This window comes from Leishmania donovani, chromosome 18, assembly GCF_000227135.1.
Source record: "Leishmania donovani BPK282A1 complete genome, chromosome 18".
Lineage (NCBI taxonomy): Eukaryota > Euglenozoa > Kinetoplastea > Trypanosomatida > Trypanosomatidae > Leishmania > Leishmania donovani.
Window position 1 is genome coordinate 563,359 of NC_018245.1, and position 21,808 is coordinate 585,166.

Here is a 21,808-nt window from a genome sequence, read left to right on the forward strand (position 1 = left end):
TCTCTCTCTTTCTGTGTGCCTGCGCGGGTCCTTCCCCTCTTCCTTTTCTCCCGTTTTCGTTTGGGAGGGGGAGTGCATTGCAGAAAAGGGAATTATCAAAGAGGCTGAGGGTGCCCTGTGGAAAACCGCCAAAAGCGACACAATATGCTGCTATCGGTGTGTGAAGTAAAAAAGAACAAACAAGCAGCGCGCACCTTTCCTCTCCTTTCTATTTCACATCGGAAACTGCCCCCTCCCTCTTTCCTCTCCGCTCTCGCTCACCTATTCACGCACACGCCCACATGTCTCCGTACGCGGTCGGCATCGAAGACCGTGTTTCAAGGAATGGATCGCGTCGACTTGACTGTTACTCTTTCTCTCTTATCTGTTATGCGTGTGCCGGCGCGTCGCGTGATTCTCTCCCTCGGAGCATATCTTTGCGTTTCTTGTGAGCCATCGTATTCCTCTTTCTGCGCTCGTTTCCCGTGCCATGTGACTTTATGTTGCTCCAGCAGCCTCTACACCCCTTTCTCGTTCCTTTCCTCTTGTGCATCTCTTTTCACGGGTATGACCGCACACACGCGCTTGCGCACGCACACGCAATGAACGCTGAGTTGTCCCCTTTTTATCATTTTTTTCTCAGGCCCGTTGGACTCTCTGGATTTCATTTTGTGTTTTCTGCTTTGCCGTGCTGCGCTCTCCATCTGTCTCCCGTCTTGCACCCGCTCGTGTATGGAAACCCTCTTCCTCCAACGCGCGCGCACACACCGATGCGTGCTTCTCTTGGTTGCGCTCCCTTAGGGAGCGTTCGCGTATGACACATGAGTGCGTGTGTGTGTGTGTGCTGGCTTGTGCAATTGCTTGCATACGCACCCCCTAACTTCGCCATCTGTTGCTGCTCTGTCTCACAGCGTCTCTTTTTCGCTGTGCGCAGAGAAGAAGGATCTCGCGAAAAAGCGCAGCACCAACGAAAACAAAAAAAGAAAGAGGTCTAAGTGAGAACACAGGAGCGCATGTGCGGGGAAGCAAGCAAGAAACACCACAAAGACTGAGCGGCGCGATGGCCCTGAGCAACATGCCTTGGGACTTTTTTGTTGCACTGGTCAGTCGAGAGCAAGTGTGGGGTCGGGGGTCGGACGCGGTGCAGCCTGCTGTCGCATAGGGGCGTAGCTCGACACGTCGTTCTCATCAATGCCCGCTCTCCGTTGCCGTCGCTTCCTCTTCCTGACATCCTCTATGTAGCTCCTTCATCCGGTTGTCAAGTTCCAAGCACCGCCACGGCTGCATGCTCGTCCTGGACTAGTGAAGAATAAAGGTATCACCACTTTGTGAGCCGCCAGGCCGCCCGCCGCGTATGTGGGCATGCGCGAATCTGTCTGCAGCGATCCTCTTCCTCTTTCCCTCTTCTGTGTCTCACGCACGAACGCACAAAACGGCCACAACAGAGTTCACTAGCACCGTGTGCCTTTCTCGTAGTGTTGTCATCTCGCCATTACGATCTCCCAGCTCAGTCGCTTGTCCTGGTATCGCCCTGCCACGACCATCGCCCTCTCCAACAGCCCTACTTTTTTTGCCTTCTTCCCGCCCTTTTCCCGAGTGCGTGCGCTGTCGCTGTTGTCTCTGTTCCCTGGCTATCCATCATCCATCCGCACTCTTAGACCCACATACGCCAGCATCCCACCTCCTCCTCCGTCTCGCCTTTCCACCTTCCCTCAAGCCAGACACAGGAAGCAAACAAGGAGAGAGAGCACACCCCGCCCACGCGAGCGTAATCCGCATACCCACAAAACAGCAAACAAACAAATAACCGGATCGACAGTGACCACAGAAGAAAATACAACGAAAAAAAGAAGTAACGAAGAAGCGCTGATCAAGCCTGCTTTCACGCTACTCCAACGCTGTCTCTTGGTTAAAACCTTTGCCGCTTCCTTCTCTCTCCTTTTACGTTTTTTTTTTTTTCCTGTTTTCCTTGCTGTGTGTGTGTGTGTGTGTGTCTTTTTCGATTCTCTCTACCTTGTTTGTTCTCCCTACTTCCCTCCCTCCACTTGCTGTGTTTCTCTCTCTGTGTGCGTGTGCGTGTGTGTGCATTTCTGTGTGTCTTGTTTGTTTGTTATCTGAGCACTTTCGCCTCCACCTCTTCGTCTCTTGTTTTTTCCCCCTTTTTCATCTCTGCCCATCACACAGAGCGCGTGTGTGACCCCACTCTCCCCGTTTTCTCGGAGTTGTCTTCTTTTTTTTTTGTAGGTTCAATCCCGACCTCCCGTCTTGAAACTGAAAGAACACAAAGAAAAGCAGCAGGGAAGGGGAACTCTATCTAAACTCTGCCTGTTTCCCTCGCTGTTTTCACACGGGTGTGCCCTTGCTTTCTTAAACGTTTTTGCGCTGCTCTTCGTTTCCGTCTCTTTCTCTCTCTCCCGCTGATTCTCCGGTTTGTGTGTGCTCGTGCGTTTGTGTTTTTCTCTCTCGCTTCTCTCTCACCTGCGCCCATCGAAGCATCCTTGCATGTGCTTCCACCTGGGTGCTTCCTGGGTAGGCGACAAACTGCAGCCGCTGCTTTTTCTTTGTGCACGAGCATTCCGCGCGTCTATATTTTAGCCCCGAAACCTTTTCGCCTCCTGCTCCTCTCTTTTTTTTTGTTAGGCTTACTTTTCTCCTCCTCTCTTCCTGCGCGTTGAGTGCCTTTCTTTTCCTGTTTTATGTTTTGCGTAGGCTCGTGGAGTTCGCAAGAAGATCAAAGAAAAAATAAGATCAGTGAGCTCAGCGAAAAGAGACAGAAAGTGTACTTTTACGAACCCTCGCGAGCATTACGCAGCACCATCATCATTGTCATCGCTTACTCGCACACACACCATCACTCACGCACGTCCACGTCTGCGACGGACGCACACAACAGGATTGAGAGGGGTGTATTCCAGCCTCTTTCTCTATTCTTCCATTCTTCGCTTTATTTTCCCATTTCTCGCGTCTAGCTGTACCGTTGACCTCGTGAGCACTTCTTCACCGACTCCTCTTCTCTCACCTTCATATAGATATACATATATTTATATATTCTGAGGTGAGGGTCGGCCAGGGCACCTTTTTTTTCTCGAAAGTGGGCGTCTTGTTTCTCCTACCTGCTTCACCGCACCGCACCGCACCGCCGCCGCCTCTCCCCGTTCGCCCACCATCTTCTCCCTCTTCACGTATTCGACTCCGACGTAAGTGGAGACACTTTCACTATCTTCCCACCGTTTTTGCTCACATCCCCTCCCTTCTTCCTGCCAATTCGAGGGACACACCCCGTGAGAGCCACCAATCCGCACAAGACAACATCCACCACGAAAAACACACGAGAAGGGCGAAGATTACGAAGAAAAGAAAGCACGCAGGGGGTTTTTCACACACCTCGGCCTTCTCTCCCCTCCCCTTCTCCGCCGCTCCCTCTCTTTCTCCTCGCTTTCTCTGTGCCTTGTGGATTGCCCCTCCGACACCCACCCACGTCCCACGCCTCGCTCCACCGACGCATCTGCGCGGCCGGCTGCCGTTGAGACTTCCATCTGTCTCTCTCCAACCTTCTCGCTGTGTTTGTTTGTGTGCCGGTATTCGAGACAGTTCCCGAGTGATTACAAGGTTTGCTTCTTCACCCGCTCTCCTCCCCCTTTCTTTTGTCTCGCCTGTTCTTCCGGTCTTTCCTTTCTTATCACCTCCTTCCTTTCTCTTTACCTCCCTCCCCCTTTTGTTGTTGCCTGTCCGTCTTGTCTTTTTTTCACACACACACACATATATATATATATATTTCGGTTTCGTCGAATCGATACTGCGAGTAGCCCCATTAGTTCATCCTTGCGGATTCACTCATCAGGAGGTTTTGTGTTTCTTCTCTACGCGCGCCCCCTTCCCGTTTTCTTTTGCCCTTTTTTCTGTTGCTCTCGTTTTCAGCCAAATACGTTACCTTTTGCCGTTCTATTGGTTGATCTTTATATATTATTTTTTTCGTTGTCTGGCCCTCCTTCCCCCTGTCTTCCTCATCCGCCCCTCCCCCTCCTCTTCCTCCCTCTAACAAGCAAGTTGACGGGGAGAGTAACGCAAGCAAACAAACACCCCCCCCCCCCCCCCCCCCACACACACACACCACATCAGATCCCATTACATCCACGCAGAGCCATACACAAAATACATACATATATATCTCTATATACAAAAGATACGGACCCCCACACACGTTGAACAACCGGAAAGCGGCAAAAAAAAGGAACGGAAAGAAGGAGCGGCTTTAACGATAAACGCAAAAAAAAGGAAAACAAAAAGAGAACCGACAGTAAGGGAAAACATCCAATCGCGAAGACGGCGGCGACGGCGACGACAATACAACGAGAGAGGGAGAGAGAGAACAGAGGGCGCACCACCGAACACACGAGGGTGGGCGGCGGCGGCGAGGGAAACAACAACAGACAAAAAAAAAACAATCGAAAAGCAGTAAAGTCAAAGAAGGGCCAACTGCTGAGTGCAAACGCAAAACAACAACAGAAAGGAAAGAGCAAGAAGAGCTGTTTTTTTTTTTTTAATATTTCCTGCAGCTGCTTCTCTTGTTTACCCCTTCTTTCGCTCTCCTCTTTCTCTGACAAACAACGCTTCTATCTCCGTGGTTGTGATAGCAGCCGAATCTCTTCCGCTGCGTTGTTTTTCTTTCGTGTGTCGCCGCCTCTGACCTGTCTCTGTCTGTCTGTGCGTTCTTTTTTCTTGGTTGTGTATATATTTTTTTCTTTGTGTCTGGCTCTTCTCTGCTCGCCTTCAAGCTCAGCACCGTTTTTTGACTTTGGCTTGTACGGGAGTGTTAGGAGAGAGGGGAACCGAACAGATAAAAGAGAGCGAATCATTGCTTGTGCTGTCACTTGTGCCTACATTTATTTTTTTGCGAGGGATTTCCTCTCGATTCTTCTTTCCTAGTCGCTGCGCAGACCATCGGACATATATATAGGAACAGGGCTTGCATGAGAAAGAAAAAAAAACACCAAAGAGCAAGGATCACCCCACCTCTACCTTCATCTCTCTTTTTATTGGTTTGCTTCTACACTACTCTGCCCTTCCTCCCCCCTCTTTCTCTGTCTCTCTTCACCATCGTCAGCAGCAGCATCTGCGCTGGTATTTTGCTCCTTTTCTTTGCTCTTTCTTGCGCCTCCTGGTTTCCGGTTTTCCAATTGTGTGCCTGCGTGTGTGCAGTTATTCTTCCCCGCCCCCCCCCCTGTCGCTCCCTCCCTCCCTCCCTCTGCCGCGAGCACACGAACACCGCTGTACCTACCTAGCCCACTTTGCCCCTCTCCTCCGGCTTCTCTTTCCTTCTCTGTACCTCATTGCCTTCCTCCACGCCCACGCTGGGTTCGAGTTTTACTTTGTCTCGTGCACGCGTACCAGAGCGAATTGAAGGAGGTACAGAGCCAGCAAGCAAGAAGACAGAAAACAGGTGTGAGATACCTTTTTGCGGAAACACAAAGATATACTGAGACAGCTCTCTCTCTCTCTCTCTTTTCCTCTTCTCTGGCCTTCCTCTCTTCTGTGTTGTGGCTTTCTTTTTGTTTTTATCTCACTGCCTACTCTCTCTTTCTCCTTCTTTCCTGCTGCGTGTGTGTGTGTGTGTTGTGTTTGCGTGTCTTCTCTCTCCCCACCTCCACACGCCTCATTCCTCCTCCCCCCTCCCCTTTGCTGTTCTCGCTTTCATCTTTCTGCTCTCTGTCCCCGTCTTCTGCATTGTTGTGGTCTTTCCTGTGCCTTTGCGTTTTGTTCGCGCGTGCGTATTTTTTTTTTCCGTTGCGTTGCTTGTCTTCGTGTCTTACGCGCTTCTTTGTGCCTCGGTTTTCCCCCTTTTTCTCTCATTTTTTTGTTGTCGTCTCTGCCGTCGTTGAAACCACTTCTCCGTCTTCGCTCAATCACCACTACCACCACAGCCCCCGCCCCCTACTCCATCGTTGACGTCATAACTATACAGACAAGGTAGAGTGAGAGCGTGAGGAAGCGACGATACAAAGTAGAAGCGAAGGTAGCAAGGTGGCCTCGCCCCCCTTCCCATCAAAAAAAAAAAAAGAACAACAACGTCAACAAGAACAAACCCAGAGAAGACCCGCAAACGTGTTTTCTCTCTATTTCTTTTTTTGTCTTGTTCGTGGTGGTGGTCGTGCCACGACGTTCTCATATTTGTGCGTTTTACTTCTTTGCTGTTTGCCAACTCTCCCTCCCCCCACCCACGACTACGCGGCCCCTTTTTGTGCTCGTGTGCATTAAACCTTGCTCTTTCTGTGTCTTTTGCGGCAGTGTGATACCGTCGTCCGCGTCTACGTTTTTCTTTTTTCTTTTCATCGTGTTCAGCCTCCCCCCGTAACGACACGCTCACTTACGCAAACATGTTCTCCCCCGTGTATGAAGATGTGTCAGGCCTCTTCGGCCACCCCATGCCCATCTCCGGCTTTGGCCCATCGGCAGAGCTGCAGTTTCCACAGACAAACTACATCACCACCACAAACGCGCCGCAGACACCAACTCAGCAGCAACAGCAGCAGCTCGCTGGACGTGCTACAGTCTACTCGTTGGTGGATGCGTCCGGTGTGCAGCTGCACCGTCAGGCTGCGCCGCCGCAGCAAATTCCGATGAGCGGCGTGCCGTTCGGCGCCTTCGATGGCGCTTCCATTGTTCCATATGAGGTCTTCATGCAGCATCATCAGCAGCAGCAGCAACTCGCGGCTGCCGGCAAGCCCACTGCTGTCCACGGGCAGGATGGCGTAAAGTATTACCTGTCCTCTTCTACAGGTGCGCCGGTGATGGCTTCCGCTGGCCCTGCAGCGGCAACACAGGCCAACATCATGCAGATGCAGCAGCACGGTGCCACTCTCTACGCTCTCGAGTCGAATGGCACCACCACGGCGCTGACCTCAACGCCGCCTGCCGGTGGTCTCTTCTCAGGTGCAGCAGCAGCGAACGTTGCCCCGCCGTCTGGAGAGTACCCGTTCTACGCAGCAGCGACCGGATTCTTGAGCAGCGGCCCGCTCGGTATGGCACCGGCAACTGTCGGCGGCTCCTCGGCAACCCCTTATGCGATACAGGGCCACATGCCGAGTGCCTCGCCGCGCGCCCGCGGCGCTGTCAACAGCTCCCCTGCTGCGATTGCAGGCAACCAGCACCACTCCAACAGCGGCAACAACAGCAGCGCGTCCACCCGCCGCGAGAACCAGGCCACGCTTCAGGAGATGCTAACGACCAAGACGACGCTTGAGGTGTTCGACCCCGACTTTAAGTTAATCTACAATGTGCCAACGAACTGTGTGGTTCACTTGCCACCTGCGCGGCTGAACATCACCCGCCTTGTGCTGTGCCGCAACTACCGCCCGCATGAGCCGCAGAGCTGCGCGATGGGAAGCAGCTGCAAGTTTGTGCACGCGGACTGCAACTACACGAAGCTTGAGGCGCACCCGATTCACGTGAACTACATCTGGCGCCACGAGACTCTCTGCACGTACCCGCGCATGCCGGCCGGCGAGAGGCTGGAGGTGGTCCAGCCGGACGGTCATAGCATTGCCATTCCCTCCGAGAGGATTCTCTTGACGGCGGGCGCGGCAGCACACGCAGAGGCGGGAAAGACGACGCTGACGTGCTGCGACAGCTACGAAAACAGTGGCATGTGCAACTGCGGCGAGCGCTGCAACTTCATTCACGCAGTGCACGTGGACCCGAACGTGCAGGGCGACTTCAAGCGCGCACCTCGTAAGCGAGATGGGCAAAGCAACAGCAACAACAATAACAATACCAGCAGCACTTCGAACAACACGATTCAGTGCAACCATCACAACGGCAGCAGCGGCGCCAGCAACGGTGGGGCGAGCGGGCGGGCGCAACGGAGTGGCAGCTCCCTCACCCTGGAACAGCTGCCGCAGCGCCGCCAGACCAATTCTCCCGACACGGTGAACAGCAGCTCCAGCAATGCCACAAATGCGACCGTGCTGAACGGCGCGAAGCCCAACAAGGCGACGCCCACCCCAGTCGAGGGGATCTTGAACACGTCCGCGTCTGCAAAGCTGCAGGAGGCCGTGGCGCAGCAGCTGCACGCGGCGGGGAGCATGAACATGCACTCGGTGACTCCGTCGTTCTCCATCTCGCTCACGCCCTTTGCCATCCAGACAATGGCGAGCTCTCAGTCGCTCGGGACGCTTTTGTATCTGCCGCGCGGGGCTTCGGAGGCCACGGTGCTCGGGCCCGTCGGTGCCGGCGAGATGTCGCAGTCGTCTCCTTGAGGTCACCCAACGCGCAACAGCGGCTTGCGCGTGACTCGAAGCGCGACACAGTGGCATCCATCTCCTCGTGGCGCGCGCGACCTACGTGATTCTACCCGTTGTCCGCGCCATTCCGTGGCTTGGTGTTGGTCTTTGCCCCGCTCTTTGGACTTTTATGTTTTCGTGTTTGTGCCGCCGTCATGCACGACACAAGCAGAAAGGAACTCGCCCGCGTTTTTTCTTTATGTATTTATACATGTTTTATCTTTTTTTTTGATCCCCTGCATGTGTGCGTTTCTTTTACTTGTCTGTTTCTCTTTAGCTGTCTGAGCGAACCCAAGGGGATTCCATGCGCAGCTACTGCGCACTGTGCGCAAGGAGGTGGTGGCGCACGCCAACGGCGCGATGTGCCGCGGAGAAGGGATGAGGCGGACAACTGTTGCTGCCGCTCCCGCTGCATTTTCTTTTTCTTCCCTTTTCTTCTCTGTCCATAGTGCTTTTTCTGTGAGTTCGGCAACGCGCGAGGTGAACGATGCTCACGAAGCGCTGCAAAACCGCAAAGGCAGCGGAGATGAGGCCAGAGAAAAGGGAGAGAGAAAAAAATGGAACGCACGCGCACACAAACACACACACACACGCATTGTCGTCGCTGAGTGCACATGTACCAGACGAGCAAAACGAAAAGCAAAGGAGCCAATAAACCCAACACGAGCAACAACAACGATAGCAGGAAAGAAGCGTGCGACAGAAATCCACAGCGCATGCTGTATGCGGGCTCCCTAAACAAGAGCGAAGAAAAAAAAAAGTAAGCGGGCACCGATGCCTGGTGCGCAAATACAGGCACCCCCTCCCACAGAGAAGGTACGGAAAAGAGAGAGGAAAAAAGGGCGGAAGGAAAGGGGACAAAGAGACGGCAACAACGTTCCCGTTGTCTTCTCTCCACCTCCTGCGCCTCTATATTCGTTTATCGCGGCGGATTTGCGTGTTGTCGTCTCTCTGATGTGAGCGGACGCGCTGATTTCACCGCTATCACGCGTCATCTTTTGTGCTTCGAGTGCATGTTGCAACATCCTTCCTTGATGATTTTTTTTTCCGCTTGTCCTTGTGTGCCCTTTGCAATCTTTACTTGCGCGTGAAGAACACGAGGAAGCCGTTCGAAGCCTTTTTTCTCCTCTAATACACACACACACACACACACGTGCACATGCGAGCATACGCATAAGCTTCTCTGTCTCCACCCAGGGTTCCTTCTCGCTATTTGTTTTCTTGATATGTTGCGTGTTTTTTTCTTCGACTCATGTCTTACCATGCTTCTGCACGCGTCTTTTCCTTGCTGTTTTCTCTTTTTTTGGTTATCAACTCACATATGTGATTGTTATTCTCCGGCTTTTTGTGTTTCTTCTTTTTCGTTGTTTCGTTGCACAACCATGGATGTCAGCTGCATCCGTGCTTGTGTGTAGATGTGTGTTGGTGCACGTAGTGGTGTATGTGCCTGTATGTCTGTGATTGTATCAGCTGCGTATGTGTGCGTGCTGGGTAGGTTACCCGAGGAGTGCACGCCCGCCTCTACTCGTCTGACTGTCTCTCGCCATCCTTCTTTTCGTACTCTTACACGCATACTCGTCGCATTCACAACAGCCTATAGGGGTTGCTATCCCTTCTTGCGTTTGTTTTGTGTTTGCTGTCGCTGCTGTTTTGACTCTCACTTTTTTGGTGTTTCCTGTGATGGGCTTTGCCCTCCTCACCCCCTTCCCCTCCTCTCTGCGCCCAACACCCGTCGGCTGCGTTGGCGCGCACTCAGATATCTCACCTCTCCCCTCTTCACTCGCTCTCGTCCCGCGTCGCCGAAGCTTCCGCCTTGCACTCGTCGTGCCGTCTCTTGTCGATCTTGTTTTCTTCTTTGAATGCGTCTGCCGTCAAGCGGCAAAAAACACGTGCTCATACGCACGCCCTTGAAAAAAGGGGCGGGGAAGCGTAGGCCAATCCCGCTCGTGCGCGCGCTAAACCGGAGACGTGAAACTCACCAGTATGGTAGAGGACTTTCGAGCGAGTGTAGGCGAGAGCTTTATTTGCATGGGGCAGGAGAATTCTGCAAGGAAAAACAATACGATACGAAAGAAAAGGTGATGAGGAGGGTGGGATCAATAAGTTATGATCGATGTACATATATGTCTCTCTCCGTGCGCGCGTCCGGGTAGCTCGAGCAGCTTGTATGCCCGCATTGCCTGCTCGCATTTCTTCGTTTCTATCTGTGCCTTTTCGCCTGTGCACATCGTCACCATCAGTCACCGTTAAGTTTTTTTTTTCGCTCGTCCTCCCTTTCTGTCTTTCACTTCCGAGTCTCCTCCTCCCTCCTCCCTACCCCGATTACCACGGCTTCTCGTTTTTCTGCTCTGTCTCTCTATTTGGTGTACTTGTCGGGCTCTCTTTTCTTTTCACTTGCTTCCTCTCTTTTTTTTTGTGTGTGCGTTTTATTTGGCCTCATCATTACAAATAAAAAAAAAAAAAAAAAAGAATGCACATGCACGCACCGGTCCCGAGAAAAAAAAAAACACAGAAATGGAGGCGTGCAACAGGATCTCTGTGCCTTGCGGGTGCGAGTGCTCGTGTTTTTTTTTATCGCGCATTTCTTCTCTACACTCTCTCCTTTCTTTTTCGTTGCTAGTTGTGTGGGTGGGTCTCCCTCTTTTTATTCTCTGTTGTTTTCTCTTCCGTGTTTTGCTTTCCAGGCTACTTCTCCCTCCCTCTTTCCCTTTCGAGTTGTATATCTGCGTGCCTGCGTGTTTTTTTTGGACGTGCGTGTCTGTGTTTGCTCCCCATTTTGCCGTTGATTTTGCGTCTTTCCTTTTCCTGTCTCTGCCTGCCGCGTCTTGCTTCCTAGCACAGAGCAAAGGTGCGTCGCCTCTCATCGATTCACCCCTTTCCTCTCGGGTTTTCGCTGTGTTCTGGTTGTGTATGTGGCCTCTTTCTGCGTTGCCGCCTCTCCCTGCTGTGCCCTTCTCATTGGATGTGTGCGACGATGTCCATGGTCTCATTTTTTTTGTTTGTTGTCCGTCTCGTGTCCGTCTTCTTCCTCTCCGCTTTCCCCCTACTCTTCGTTATTATTATTATTTGGTGCTCTTTTCTTTGTTTTACATGTATTGTTTTTTTTTTCCTTTCGTGTTTGCTCTGAGCGCACCATCGGCAGCGCAAGTGACATTGCCATCAGCTGCAGCAATGACACACCAACCCACATCTCTCTCTATCGATATATGCGCACACGCGCGTACAACCATGGCCAGGGATGACAAGGGCTCTGTGGCTCAAGGTAGCAGGGATGCGTCGCGCTTATCCGCTTCTGCTGTTTCCTTGCCACATATATATATATATATATATGTGCGTGTGCGCGTGTGTGCGTTTGTGTGTTTTCGCTCTTTTTTTTTGAGCGTGCGTTGCCGTGTTTGCGCTTTGTTGTCATTCGCAGGGGCCCGTCGACAGAAGCCTCAAAACACACACACGCGCACACGCACACGACAACAACAACAACAACGAAAAAGACGTGGCCCTCTCCATCTGTGTACGGTGACTATGCCCACGCACAAGAGGGAACGGAGAGCGTTGAGAACGAAGTTCGAAACCGCGAGAGCAGCGGTGGTCATGTGAGTGCATATGCGCAACGCAGAAAAAAAAGGAAAAGCGAGACAGAGAATAAACGCAGAACTATAAGTGAGAAGCGAGTGAGAGCCGATACATGATCTGGTGCTTGCTTCCCCTTGCACGTGCGGCCTCCGTTTTACTTCAACTCTTTTCTGTGCGTTTTATCTCCGTCTGCTCTTTCGCGCGGCTGTTATATACATATATGTATATATATGTATGTATACAGTGGTATCATTGCATACGTATGTCTCACGTATTTCTCTGAGAAGGGGAATGGAGAAAATGACGAGTGGATCAGCACACACGACGGCCCGAAAATGTTTTTTTTTTTTTTTCGTCGTTTCATGTTTTCTTTGTCTTTCTCTCTGTTGCCCTCGGCGTGTGTTCGTTTCGCTTTGCGTCGCTCCTTTCTGACGGTGTCAAGATGCTGCCACGCTGCATCTACACGTGTGCGCTGATGCGTGTACTTGTGTGCGGCTCGAAGGCGTCGACAACGCACTAACAAAAAAAAAGAAACGAAAGCAGGGCCTTTGCATCGTTGCCAAGAGCGGAAAGGAGAGGTGGATGAATCGGGAAGACAGAGAGCACCCAGGCCACACGCAGGAAGCCCAAACAGAGCTGGGCAAGGGGATGCTAGATGCCAATGGAGGATCAAAAACAAAAAAGGAAGGCAACTTCACAGACCCAGTAGACGCAAGAATTGAAAAGAAGCGTGTGCGGCTGACGCTGCCTGCGTGCGCGTTCGTTTTCCCCACTTTTCGTGCGTTTGTATTTTTGCTTCGAGCCTACACGCGCATCGTCATCACATACATAAACATGCACACATATCCAGAGACACGTCAACGACAACATTGAGAATGGATGCGTGCTCATGAGCACCATTATCTTAATTGCTGTGTTTTGGTCTCTCGTTTGTGCTTTGTAGACATTCGCATGGAGTAGGAGGGGGGAGGGGATGCACTGCTTTTATTGCTCGCCGACAAGTTCTTCTTGCCCTTTGGGCGGGTTACTGTACGCTGCATTTTTTTTTTCGTTTACACTGCCCTTCTGTCTCCCCTCCCTATCTACTAATATATAAATATATATTACTTCCCCCCTTTTTATGCCTACTCGCTTACCGGCCGTGAAGGGGAGGCGTGGATTTGTGTATGTGAATGCCAGTGGCGAGTGGGCGGCGACCTTATGTGTGCAGGTAGTTTGTTCTCATGGAATTCCTTCTCTTTTTCGTTTCGCGCTGCTGCTTCTGGTGTTCCTGGGGCGTGCGAAAGAGGAGAGAGAGAGGAGTGTGTGCATATGCCGCACGGGCGTAACTCAAACTTTATTTTTCTCCCGTCCCTCAACAACAAAACTATACGCGCACACACGCCCTGCACCGTGGCTCATTCCCAACCCAAAGGCAGCTCACTAGGGAAAGGGAGGGAAGCAAACAAGCTGTTCAGGGAGAGCAGCGCACCGATCGCACTACGATCTCTTTCTCTGCCTTGTCTGCTGCTGTCTTTTTTTTTATTTTCACATTTTTGTTATCCCCCTTCCCCACCCTAATGTGTGCCGCTCCTCCGAGCATCTCGTCTGCTCCCTGTTTCGCGCTGTCGTGCTGTCAGCTTATGCTGCGTGTGTCTCTAGCTTGGCTTTTCCTTTTCGCGCCTTTTCCCCTTCCTCTCTTGACGGGTGCCATACGCTCAGTACAGAACAATAACAGAAATGCGTTGGAAAAAAAATATACATATTTATAATGGCGTCTCACGCTTCCACTGACATGTCTTTCGTTCATTTTGTTTGCCTTTCATTTTTTTTTTCTTGCTTAGTCTTGTCCTCCCCCTCCCCTCTCTGTGTGCGTGAGTGCGTGTGGCTTCCTCTCTCCGTGTTCTCTGCTTCTTTTGGACCGTTTCTTCTTTTGGTTTCAAGTGCATTTTTTGTTCTCTCCGAATCTCTCTCTCTCCTCATTGCATGAGCGCTGTGTGATGCGCGTGGGGCCTGTGTATCCACTTCAGAGCCGCTTCCCTCTCTGCCCTTGCTTCTCTTTGCTTACCTCGCCCCCCCCCCTCTCATCCCCTTGCCGCCCTGTATTTCTTCTCATTTTTCGGATTTCGGGTCTTCCGTTCACTCTGGTTATGTAGGTTTCTATGGGTGTCGTTCTCTTCACAATTTTGCTATTTCCCTTCCCTCCCCTTCTTCCGCCGCCTCCGCCTCCATGGTGCCCGTGAGCGCGTGTGCGTGTCGGATGGAGCTGTGCCTGTCTGTGCTGATTGATATCTTCTTATTTTTTGATTTATCCTTTTCAGCTCGTCTCTCGCGTCTCTCCTTTTTTTTTTTGCTCCTTGTAGAGCGCTCGCGAGCACGCACGTGTGCTTACGTGTGAGCTGTGATAAGAAGAAGTGCCTTGTTTTCGAATTTTATGTTTCCTCGTCTTCTCTTTCCCTCACCCGCCCCCTCCCCTATCTCACACATGTTCTCGTGCTTCCTTTTCTTTTCGCTGCGATCGTGGTGCGCTTTTTTCTCTCTGCTTGCGTGATTCAGTGTGTGCGTGTGCGTGTGTGCTGAGTGCTGTGGGCCCTATCACTGTTCTCACGGCATTTTTTCCTTGATGTTTTTTCTCTTGACGGAATCGCTTGTATGTCTGCCTATTGGAGTGAAGCGGCTCGGAGAAACACGACGCGCCACCAAGCAGCACCACCAGCACCAGTGACCGAGAAAAAAATAGAGAGGGCAATCAGCAGGCGCGCTGCATCTTCAGCGCATACAAACATACACACACACACACACACACACACACACACACGAAGAGCAACAAGCGAAGCAGCGAGGCGAGAGCACTGCGGTCGAGGCGAGAGGAGAAGGGGAGGGTGTCACCGAGGCACCCTGCAGTAGACCAGGCTCTCAAGAGCGTCATTAAGAGGGCATCTTTTACATTTCGCCGCCTCCCTCCTCCTCCCCCTTCGTGGCTGCCGTGCACACGAGTACTCGCACACGTACCCAGGACACGCGCACGCACGCCGCCGGGTGGGATGGTGGTGGTGGTGGTGGGGGGCGCGGGGCGGCGACGAGGCGATCCAGAAGGGCGTGAGGCCTCGAACTTTGTCATTGAAACGACGAAAGGGCGCTTTTCGCTCTCATCCTCCTATTCCCTTACCTCCCCTGTTCATGCATGTGTGCTTTTCACACTTTCGTTTTACTTTCTCTTTCGCACCTGAGGCAGTGAAGGCATGAAGTGCACGTTACAAGTGCATTTTTGTGGCTCGCTGGCTTGGCTTCCACTGGATGGGGGCAGGGCAGACTGCCACGTCTGTCTCTCTCTCCCTCTCCCCCTTCTTTTTGCGTGTCCCGTGCTGCTACTGCTGCTCATGTTGCTTTCGCTTTACGTGTTCTGATGCTCTGCCGTGATCTCTTTTCTTCACCTTCCTCTCCGTCACGTCAATCAAACCCAACCGCTGATTTCATCTGTTGCTCTCTCTTTTTTTTTGTTTGTTGTCTTCGTACTTTCCACACTTCGGCGCCGAACCTTTTTCTCGTTTTTTTTTTGTTTGCTCGTTACACACCACCATGAAGGGAGGGTGCACGTGGTTCATGTATGTATCCGCCTACTCTTTTCACTTGTGCTTTCTCTGCCTCCCCCCTCTCTCCCTCTCCCTTTGTGAGCGTGTGTGTCTTGTTCTCCTGTCTCCGTCTTGTATTTCTTGTGCACACGTTCGAACATGCTTTCTCACCCCTCCCTGTCTGCCTTTCTCTCGTCACGAGGTGTAAGCGTACCTGTGTAGCTCCTCTCAGTCACACACACACACACACACACACGATTATGCCACCCTGTGTCAGTGTTGCCCTTGCCCCTCTTCAGCGGATCCTGCGATCTCCCGCCCCGTCCTCTTCTGTCCGTCTTTGTCTTTTCCATAAACAGGGTGCACCACTGGCTGCAGTATTCGCAAACGTGTGTTCTTCTCTCTCCGTTGATACTGATGTACAGGCGTATGGAGAGGGCGTATAACCACCCCCCTCCGTGATTGCTTGCCTTCTTGTTTTTCTCCCTATTTTTTTTTTCGCTATCACGCACACGCACACACTTTTTCATCGTCTTCTCAAGTTTTCGTTCCTTTACGTTGCTGGAGACGACCCGTTGGCCCTCGTCGCTCTTCCTGTGGTGGCCGTGGATATGAAACATAAAAAATGTTGTTGGTCTCACGTCTTCTCTGGCCCACCTCTCTGTCTTGTTGCTGCTTTCTCTCTCTCTGTGGTCAGCCTATGATTTTGTCTCCGTCTTCTTGTGGGCTGCGCCGGTGTGCTTTCTTTCTTTTGCCGTATTATCGTGAGTACAATACACACACACGCGCCCATCCCCTCCCTCCCTCCCAAAAAAAAAAAGAAACGAACGACACCAAAATGTCGAGTGGGCCGTGCGCTTAGTTCGTGTGCATAGACCTTATCGCTGTCGGCCGGCGATTCCTCTTTTTTTTTTCGTTGTTGTACATATGAATACTGTAGATACATCTATATGCATCTATGTATATATATATCGATCTATACTTTTGCCAAGGATGGTTCTCTTTCTTTCTCGGTGTAGGTCTTGCTGCTTCCGTGTTGGTGCTTTTTCTTCTCCGTCCTCTACTTCTTCTGCCCTCTCATGCTCATGCGTTTGTAGGCGGGCGCCTCTCACTCACCCTCTCACTGTGCTCCATCTCTTGTCTCTTCCTGTCTTTCTTGCACGCGTTTTTTTTTGTCACTTTTCACTATGGCGAACGACTCGCCCCCCTCCCCCTCTTTCTCGAAGGCACTGCCCACGTGCCCTTCCTTTTCTTCGATGTGCGTGTGTGCGCTTTCCACCTCCAAATCCCGTTGCTTTCTTCTTACCTCGTCTCCGTCGCGCGATGCGTTACTTGGCTTTTTGGCTTGCTTTCCCTTCTCCCGCTCCCGTCGTCTCATCGTGTCTCTCTCTCTCTGCAGCAAGCGCCGTAGCGTCTTTTTGTCTTGCGGGTTTCTGTTACGTTGACGTTTTATTATTATTATTTTTTTTTCTTTGTGTGTGTGTTCTGCGCGTTGCTGCTTCCAACCGGTGCTCTCTCATTGCTGACCTGCCGCCCCTCCCTTCCTTTGCAGCGCGTATGTGCCGCTGCTTGTGTGTCCGCCGTGCGTGGCGGTGCTCTCTGGTGTCAGTGCCCCCGCACCTTCTTACTCCCTCTTCGCTGGCGCTCATCCTTGCCTTGTCCCGTGCGCACGAACCGACATCAAGCGGCAGCGGCTGCTCCGAACAGAATAATAATGCCGGATGAGCAAAAAGCAAAGAAAAAACGAAAAACAAAGGAAAAGACGAGGGAGGGGGAGGCGCTCTCACACGCGTTAGCACGTGGGACACGCACACTTTTTAAATAATAAAAAAACGGCATCCGCGCATTCACTGAAGCCCGGCGACACACTTACACTCACGCACACACGCGCGAGACACGGTCGTAGGCAGGCACACACACACACACACACACACACACACCTTCTTCGTGGTGTTGATGGCCCAGGCGCATGCCCACTTTTCCGGAGAGCCCTTTTTTTTTCTCTTTCACCATCTTTGCAGATCTCACCGGTATTTTGTCTGATGAGAAACGAAAGGTGGAGAGCGTTAGTGAGCGAAGAACATAATAAAAGAAACGAAGCCAGGTCGAGGGCGGCAGCACGGAAACTTCGAAAATCTATATATGTACAAACAGAAAAGCTGCCACAGAGGAGAGGTGCGCAGGCCGTAGTGCTGCGTTGACCTACCCCTCTTTTTCCCTTTTTTCCTCATGCCCACTGTATCGTGCTGACAGGAAAGTAAGCGAATGGGGCGAGGACAAGGACTTCAATGTGGATGCACATACGTACCCACGCAACGGCTCGCGCCGTTGGTTGACTTGAACAAGAGTGAGCTTACAAGCAGACAAGCACGGGCGCGCGCTCACACGATGCGCGGAGGATATGTAAAGCCGACACGGCGAAGAAGAAAGAAAACAAAATAGGCTGTCCTTTAGCAGGAAAGAGAGTTTGAGACACGCCGCGAGAGGCGGGAGGTGGAGGCGAGGCCCCAGGTGCGCCCCCCGACTAACCAGGCAAAAGATGCACGACGCGCGTAGTGTGTGGCGATGCATGTATGCATGCCTCTCTCTCGTGCTCTCCCACTTGCCCGCGAGCTTGTGTGTGCTTATCTCTTTGTCGTCTTCGTACTCTCGCTGGATGGTCGGTCTCCTGCTCAGGCCTATCGTAAAGCGTACGTACGCCTCCATGTACGGGCTTTTACTCGGTTTCTCGTGCTGTACCCCCCCCCCGTCTCGCGTTTTTTTTTGCGCACCGCCCCTCTCTCTCGCTCTTTGTGTCTGTTCTTCTTCTTCCCGTGTGTGTGCTGCATTCATGACGCGCCTTTTTTTTTGAGCTCTCTTCCTCCTCCCATCAGCGCACTCTCCCTTCTTTTTGTTGGTTGGCGTCTCGTGCACTACACACTGCACGAATGCCTCATGCTATGCGCTGTATGCGTGTTCTCTGGATATGTGCATATACACATATATATATATATATATGCATGTGTGTATGTGTACGTATGTGTGTGTGCGTGCTTGGTATTTGTGCCGTTGTATTGTTTATTTTGTTTCGCTTTTTATTCGCCGATTTTTTGCCCTTTTCTTTCATTCTCTGCACCTTCTTTCCTTCCTCCGCCCTTCCCTTCCCTCTTTGATCGAATTTTTTTGATACGTGGCCCTTGAGTCTGTGCCGTCCAAGTCCTTTGCCAGAGCCTCGTGTCTTTCGCTCTCTCTCTTCTGTACCGACTCTTCCTGCAAGCACAGGTAACGTTGCTGCATACAAGAGATTCGTCTGCTTGCCCTGCCTTCCTTCTTTTCTTTGCCCCCTTCAAAACTACCCTCTTGCTGTACGCTTTTCTTTCACCATCTCTGTCTCTCTTTCTGTAAAGCTGCATGGCAATCACATTTGTTTTTCCCCTCACTTCATGTCGCGCTCTCCGTCATGCCAAACTTCCTTCTGCAGGTGCGCAAACAACTTTCCCCTCCTTTTTTGTTTGCTTCTGTGCGTGCGTGTGTCTGCGTGCGCGTTGCACTATACACAGGCACACACGCCTTTCTCATCCGTCTCTTTATTCGTTTCCCTTTCTCTCTCTCTCTCTCTCTCTCGCTCGCTTTATCTCCTTTCCGTTTTTTTTCTTGTGCTAAACACCCGCTCGCAAGACGAAAAAGAGGCAAAACAACAACAATAAACAAACAAGGTGGAAAAAAAACAGGACAGAGTAGTATCAGAGGACGTATCAACTATGTGTGTGTGCGTGTCGGCCGGCCTGTCTGTGCGGGAGAGGCCTCTCCTTTTCCACGTTCTTGTCTGTTTTTCGGTGCCGCTCAATCATCTAGCAAATGAAGGGTATGGCTTTGTTTCTGTTTTTTTTTTTGTTTCTTGTGTTTTGGGTTAACGCTCTCCTTGTCCTTCCCTGCTGATGGCACTTCTTGTGCCTTTGTATGTACACACACGTGCATGTGAAGCTCATCGTCCTCCCTGCTCTCCCCCTCCTTTTCCTTTTGCTTGTGTTGTCAACCGCACGCCCATGCTGAGGCCGGCTCTGAGGGTGCCAATGGGGCTATCGCGCACCAGTTAGTCTATGCATACATCTCTGTTGGGGGCTAAAGCAGATTCCACTGCGAGTTTGAGACGGTGGGCTCAGGCGTTTTTTTTTTTCATGCCTTCTGCTTTTCTGGCGGCCTTGCGCGGCCTTTGCTGGCGCTGCCGCTTCCTACTTTTTGTTCGCTAGTTTCGTCATGGTTTAGTTTGGTTAATATATTGAACATGCTCTTTTTTTCCCGCTCTTGGCTTCGCCCGCGTCGCCTTCTCCTTTCTTTTATGACTTATGTTTGTGTTGTCGGTGTGCGCGTGTGCGTTTTCTCTACCAGTTCAGTTCCTCTTCTCTGCCGTATCTTCATTTTTTTTTGCTCTCTGCTTTCGTCCTCCTTGCATTTTGTGTGTATGCGCGTGTGTGTCTCCGTTCTCTCTCCGTCTCTTCGATATGCTACGAAAAGTAGAGCTCTTCCTCCCTCTCTTCAGTCTCTGTCGTGCTTCACTCTTCCCTTTTTTAAAGGTGGTGATGGCGTGTGTGTGTTTGTGTGTGTGTGTGTGGGGTCTTTTTCATGATGCGTTTCCGCATGTCATCGCCGTCGCCATCGCTGCGAGAGCTTCTTTGTTTTTCTCTTGCGTGTGTGTGTGTGTGCGTATCGCACTTGAATGGGCACAACACCTCTCTCCTTCGTTCCCCTTGCCTCCGACCATCCGACTTTCACTTCACACACACACACAGACACCACTTCGCTACTCTACTTCAGCTCTGTGGTACTGCTGTGATGTGATGGCTGCTGTTGTGGCCGTGCCGTCGGCACGCAAAGGAGGTGCTTCGTGATTCTCTCTCGTCTCATGCACGTGCTGCCCTTCTCCCCTATCTGCGGAGATAACCCCGCTCGCTTCCTTCTTTCTGCCTCCTCGCATGTTCTCGGCACTTGACCCTCCCCCCCCCCTTTTCTGCTCGCGGCCTTTCTTCAACGCCTTTTCGTTGGCTTCATTAATATATGTGTGTGTATATAGACATGTGGCCCTCATCTTGTGTTCTTCGCGTCCCGCTGAACGACGTAGTCGTCCCTATAAGTGACCAAACACGAGAAAAAGACGACACAGGAGCGAGGAGGCGGATACGGGTGCACGTGCCGTGCCGAGTGCAGCCTTCTATTTCTGCTTTTCTTTTTTCGATGGTTGGACGTGCACGCCGTGCCACGACGGGAGAGAGCGAGAGTCTGTACTTCCTTCTTTTTTTTTGCCTTTCGCTCATCCTTCTTTGCTACATCTTGCGGCACGCGCGCACATACGCGTTCTACCTGCATCCCTCCTCTCTCCCTCCTCCTTCTTTGTTTTTTTTTTGTCGTTCTGAATTTGCCTCTTCTCAGCTTGCCTTTTGCAGCATTTTCGTGCTCTCTGTCCCTGCTTTGCCTTCCGTATGTTAGACACACACACACACACACACACACACACACAGACACACACACACAAACACAGCACGCGTAGCTTTCCTTTCGTCCCATCTTACGGTCCCTTTATCGCTCTCGATTTTTTTCTTTCTCCGTATCGCAAATTTAACGCAAAGAAAAACGAAGGGTTACCAAGTAAGCGAGCCATGCATGCAGTCGCTCGTTTTACGTGCCCTTATGCGTGAGAGTATCGCGACGCCTTGGTACCGATAGCAGATCTGCTTTTCCTTTTCTTTTTGTCTTTCAGTTCTCTCCTTCCCCGCTTTTTTGCCATGTGCTGCTGTCGGTGTAGGCGATGGAAAACATCTGTTTCGCATGCATTCACCGCTTCCACCCGCCCCTCTCCATCCGTGTTCTTCACTGCACGTGTACGTGCGTCTTTCTGTGCTGCCTGCCACCCCATCCGGTGCTCTCCCTTCTCTCCGCATTCCAATGCGTGCGTGATGGCACATGCGTATGCGTCAGGGGGGCGGAGGACGGCGGGGCGAAATCAGTGGCGGGACAGTTGTGCACATGCACGCACACGGGCAAGGCACAGAGTGAGCGCTGCTTACTACCCTCCCGTAGTTTTCGGTGCTTCCTCTTTCTGGAAGTGAACTGTCGACACAAAGTGGCGTTTTCTTCCTTCTTTGGCGACTCTTGTCATTTTGCGCTCGTGGCTCCAGTGGCGCATGCATGTGTGCGCACACAGGATCTGTGGTGAGGGGAGACAGCTATGGTGATGACTGTGATGCGCCTTGCCTTACGACGGAATAGGTCACAGAGGACTGGTGTCGCACACGACATACTGTACATTCTTTGTTTTTCGTCCATCCACCTGCCTCTCCCCTTTCTTTTTCAGCTACGCTCTGCAACATCATGGGCTTGGGGTGCCTCCTTGATGCCATTACAGTGGCCGGCGCCTGTCGGTAACGCATACCTTTCCTTTCCGCCTTTTCC

General features: G+C 51.7%; 1 protein-coding gene across 1 annotated transcript; it reads left to right on the forward strand.

Moving 5' to 3' along the window:
* Positions 1-6,353: 6,353 nt before the first annotated feature.
* On the forward strand, positions 6,354-8,234 carry LDBPK_181330 (hypothetical protein, conserved; the record flags this gene model as incomplete). The annotated part of the gene is made up of 1 exon (XM_003860099.1): positions 6,354-8,234. One exon carries the CDS (start codon positions 6,354-6,356, stop codon positions 8,232-8,234), a length of 1,881 nt encoding a protein of 626 aa, XP_003860147.1.
* Positions 8,235-21,808: the final 13,574 nt, after the last annotated feature.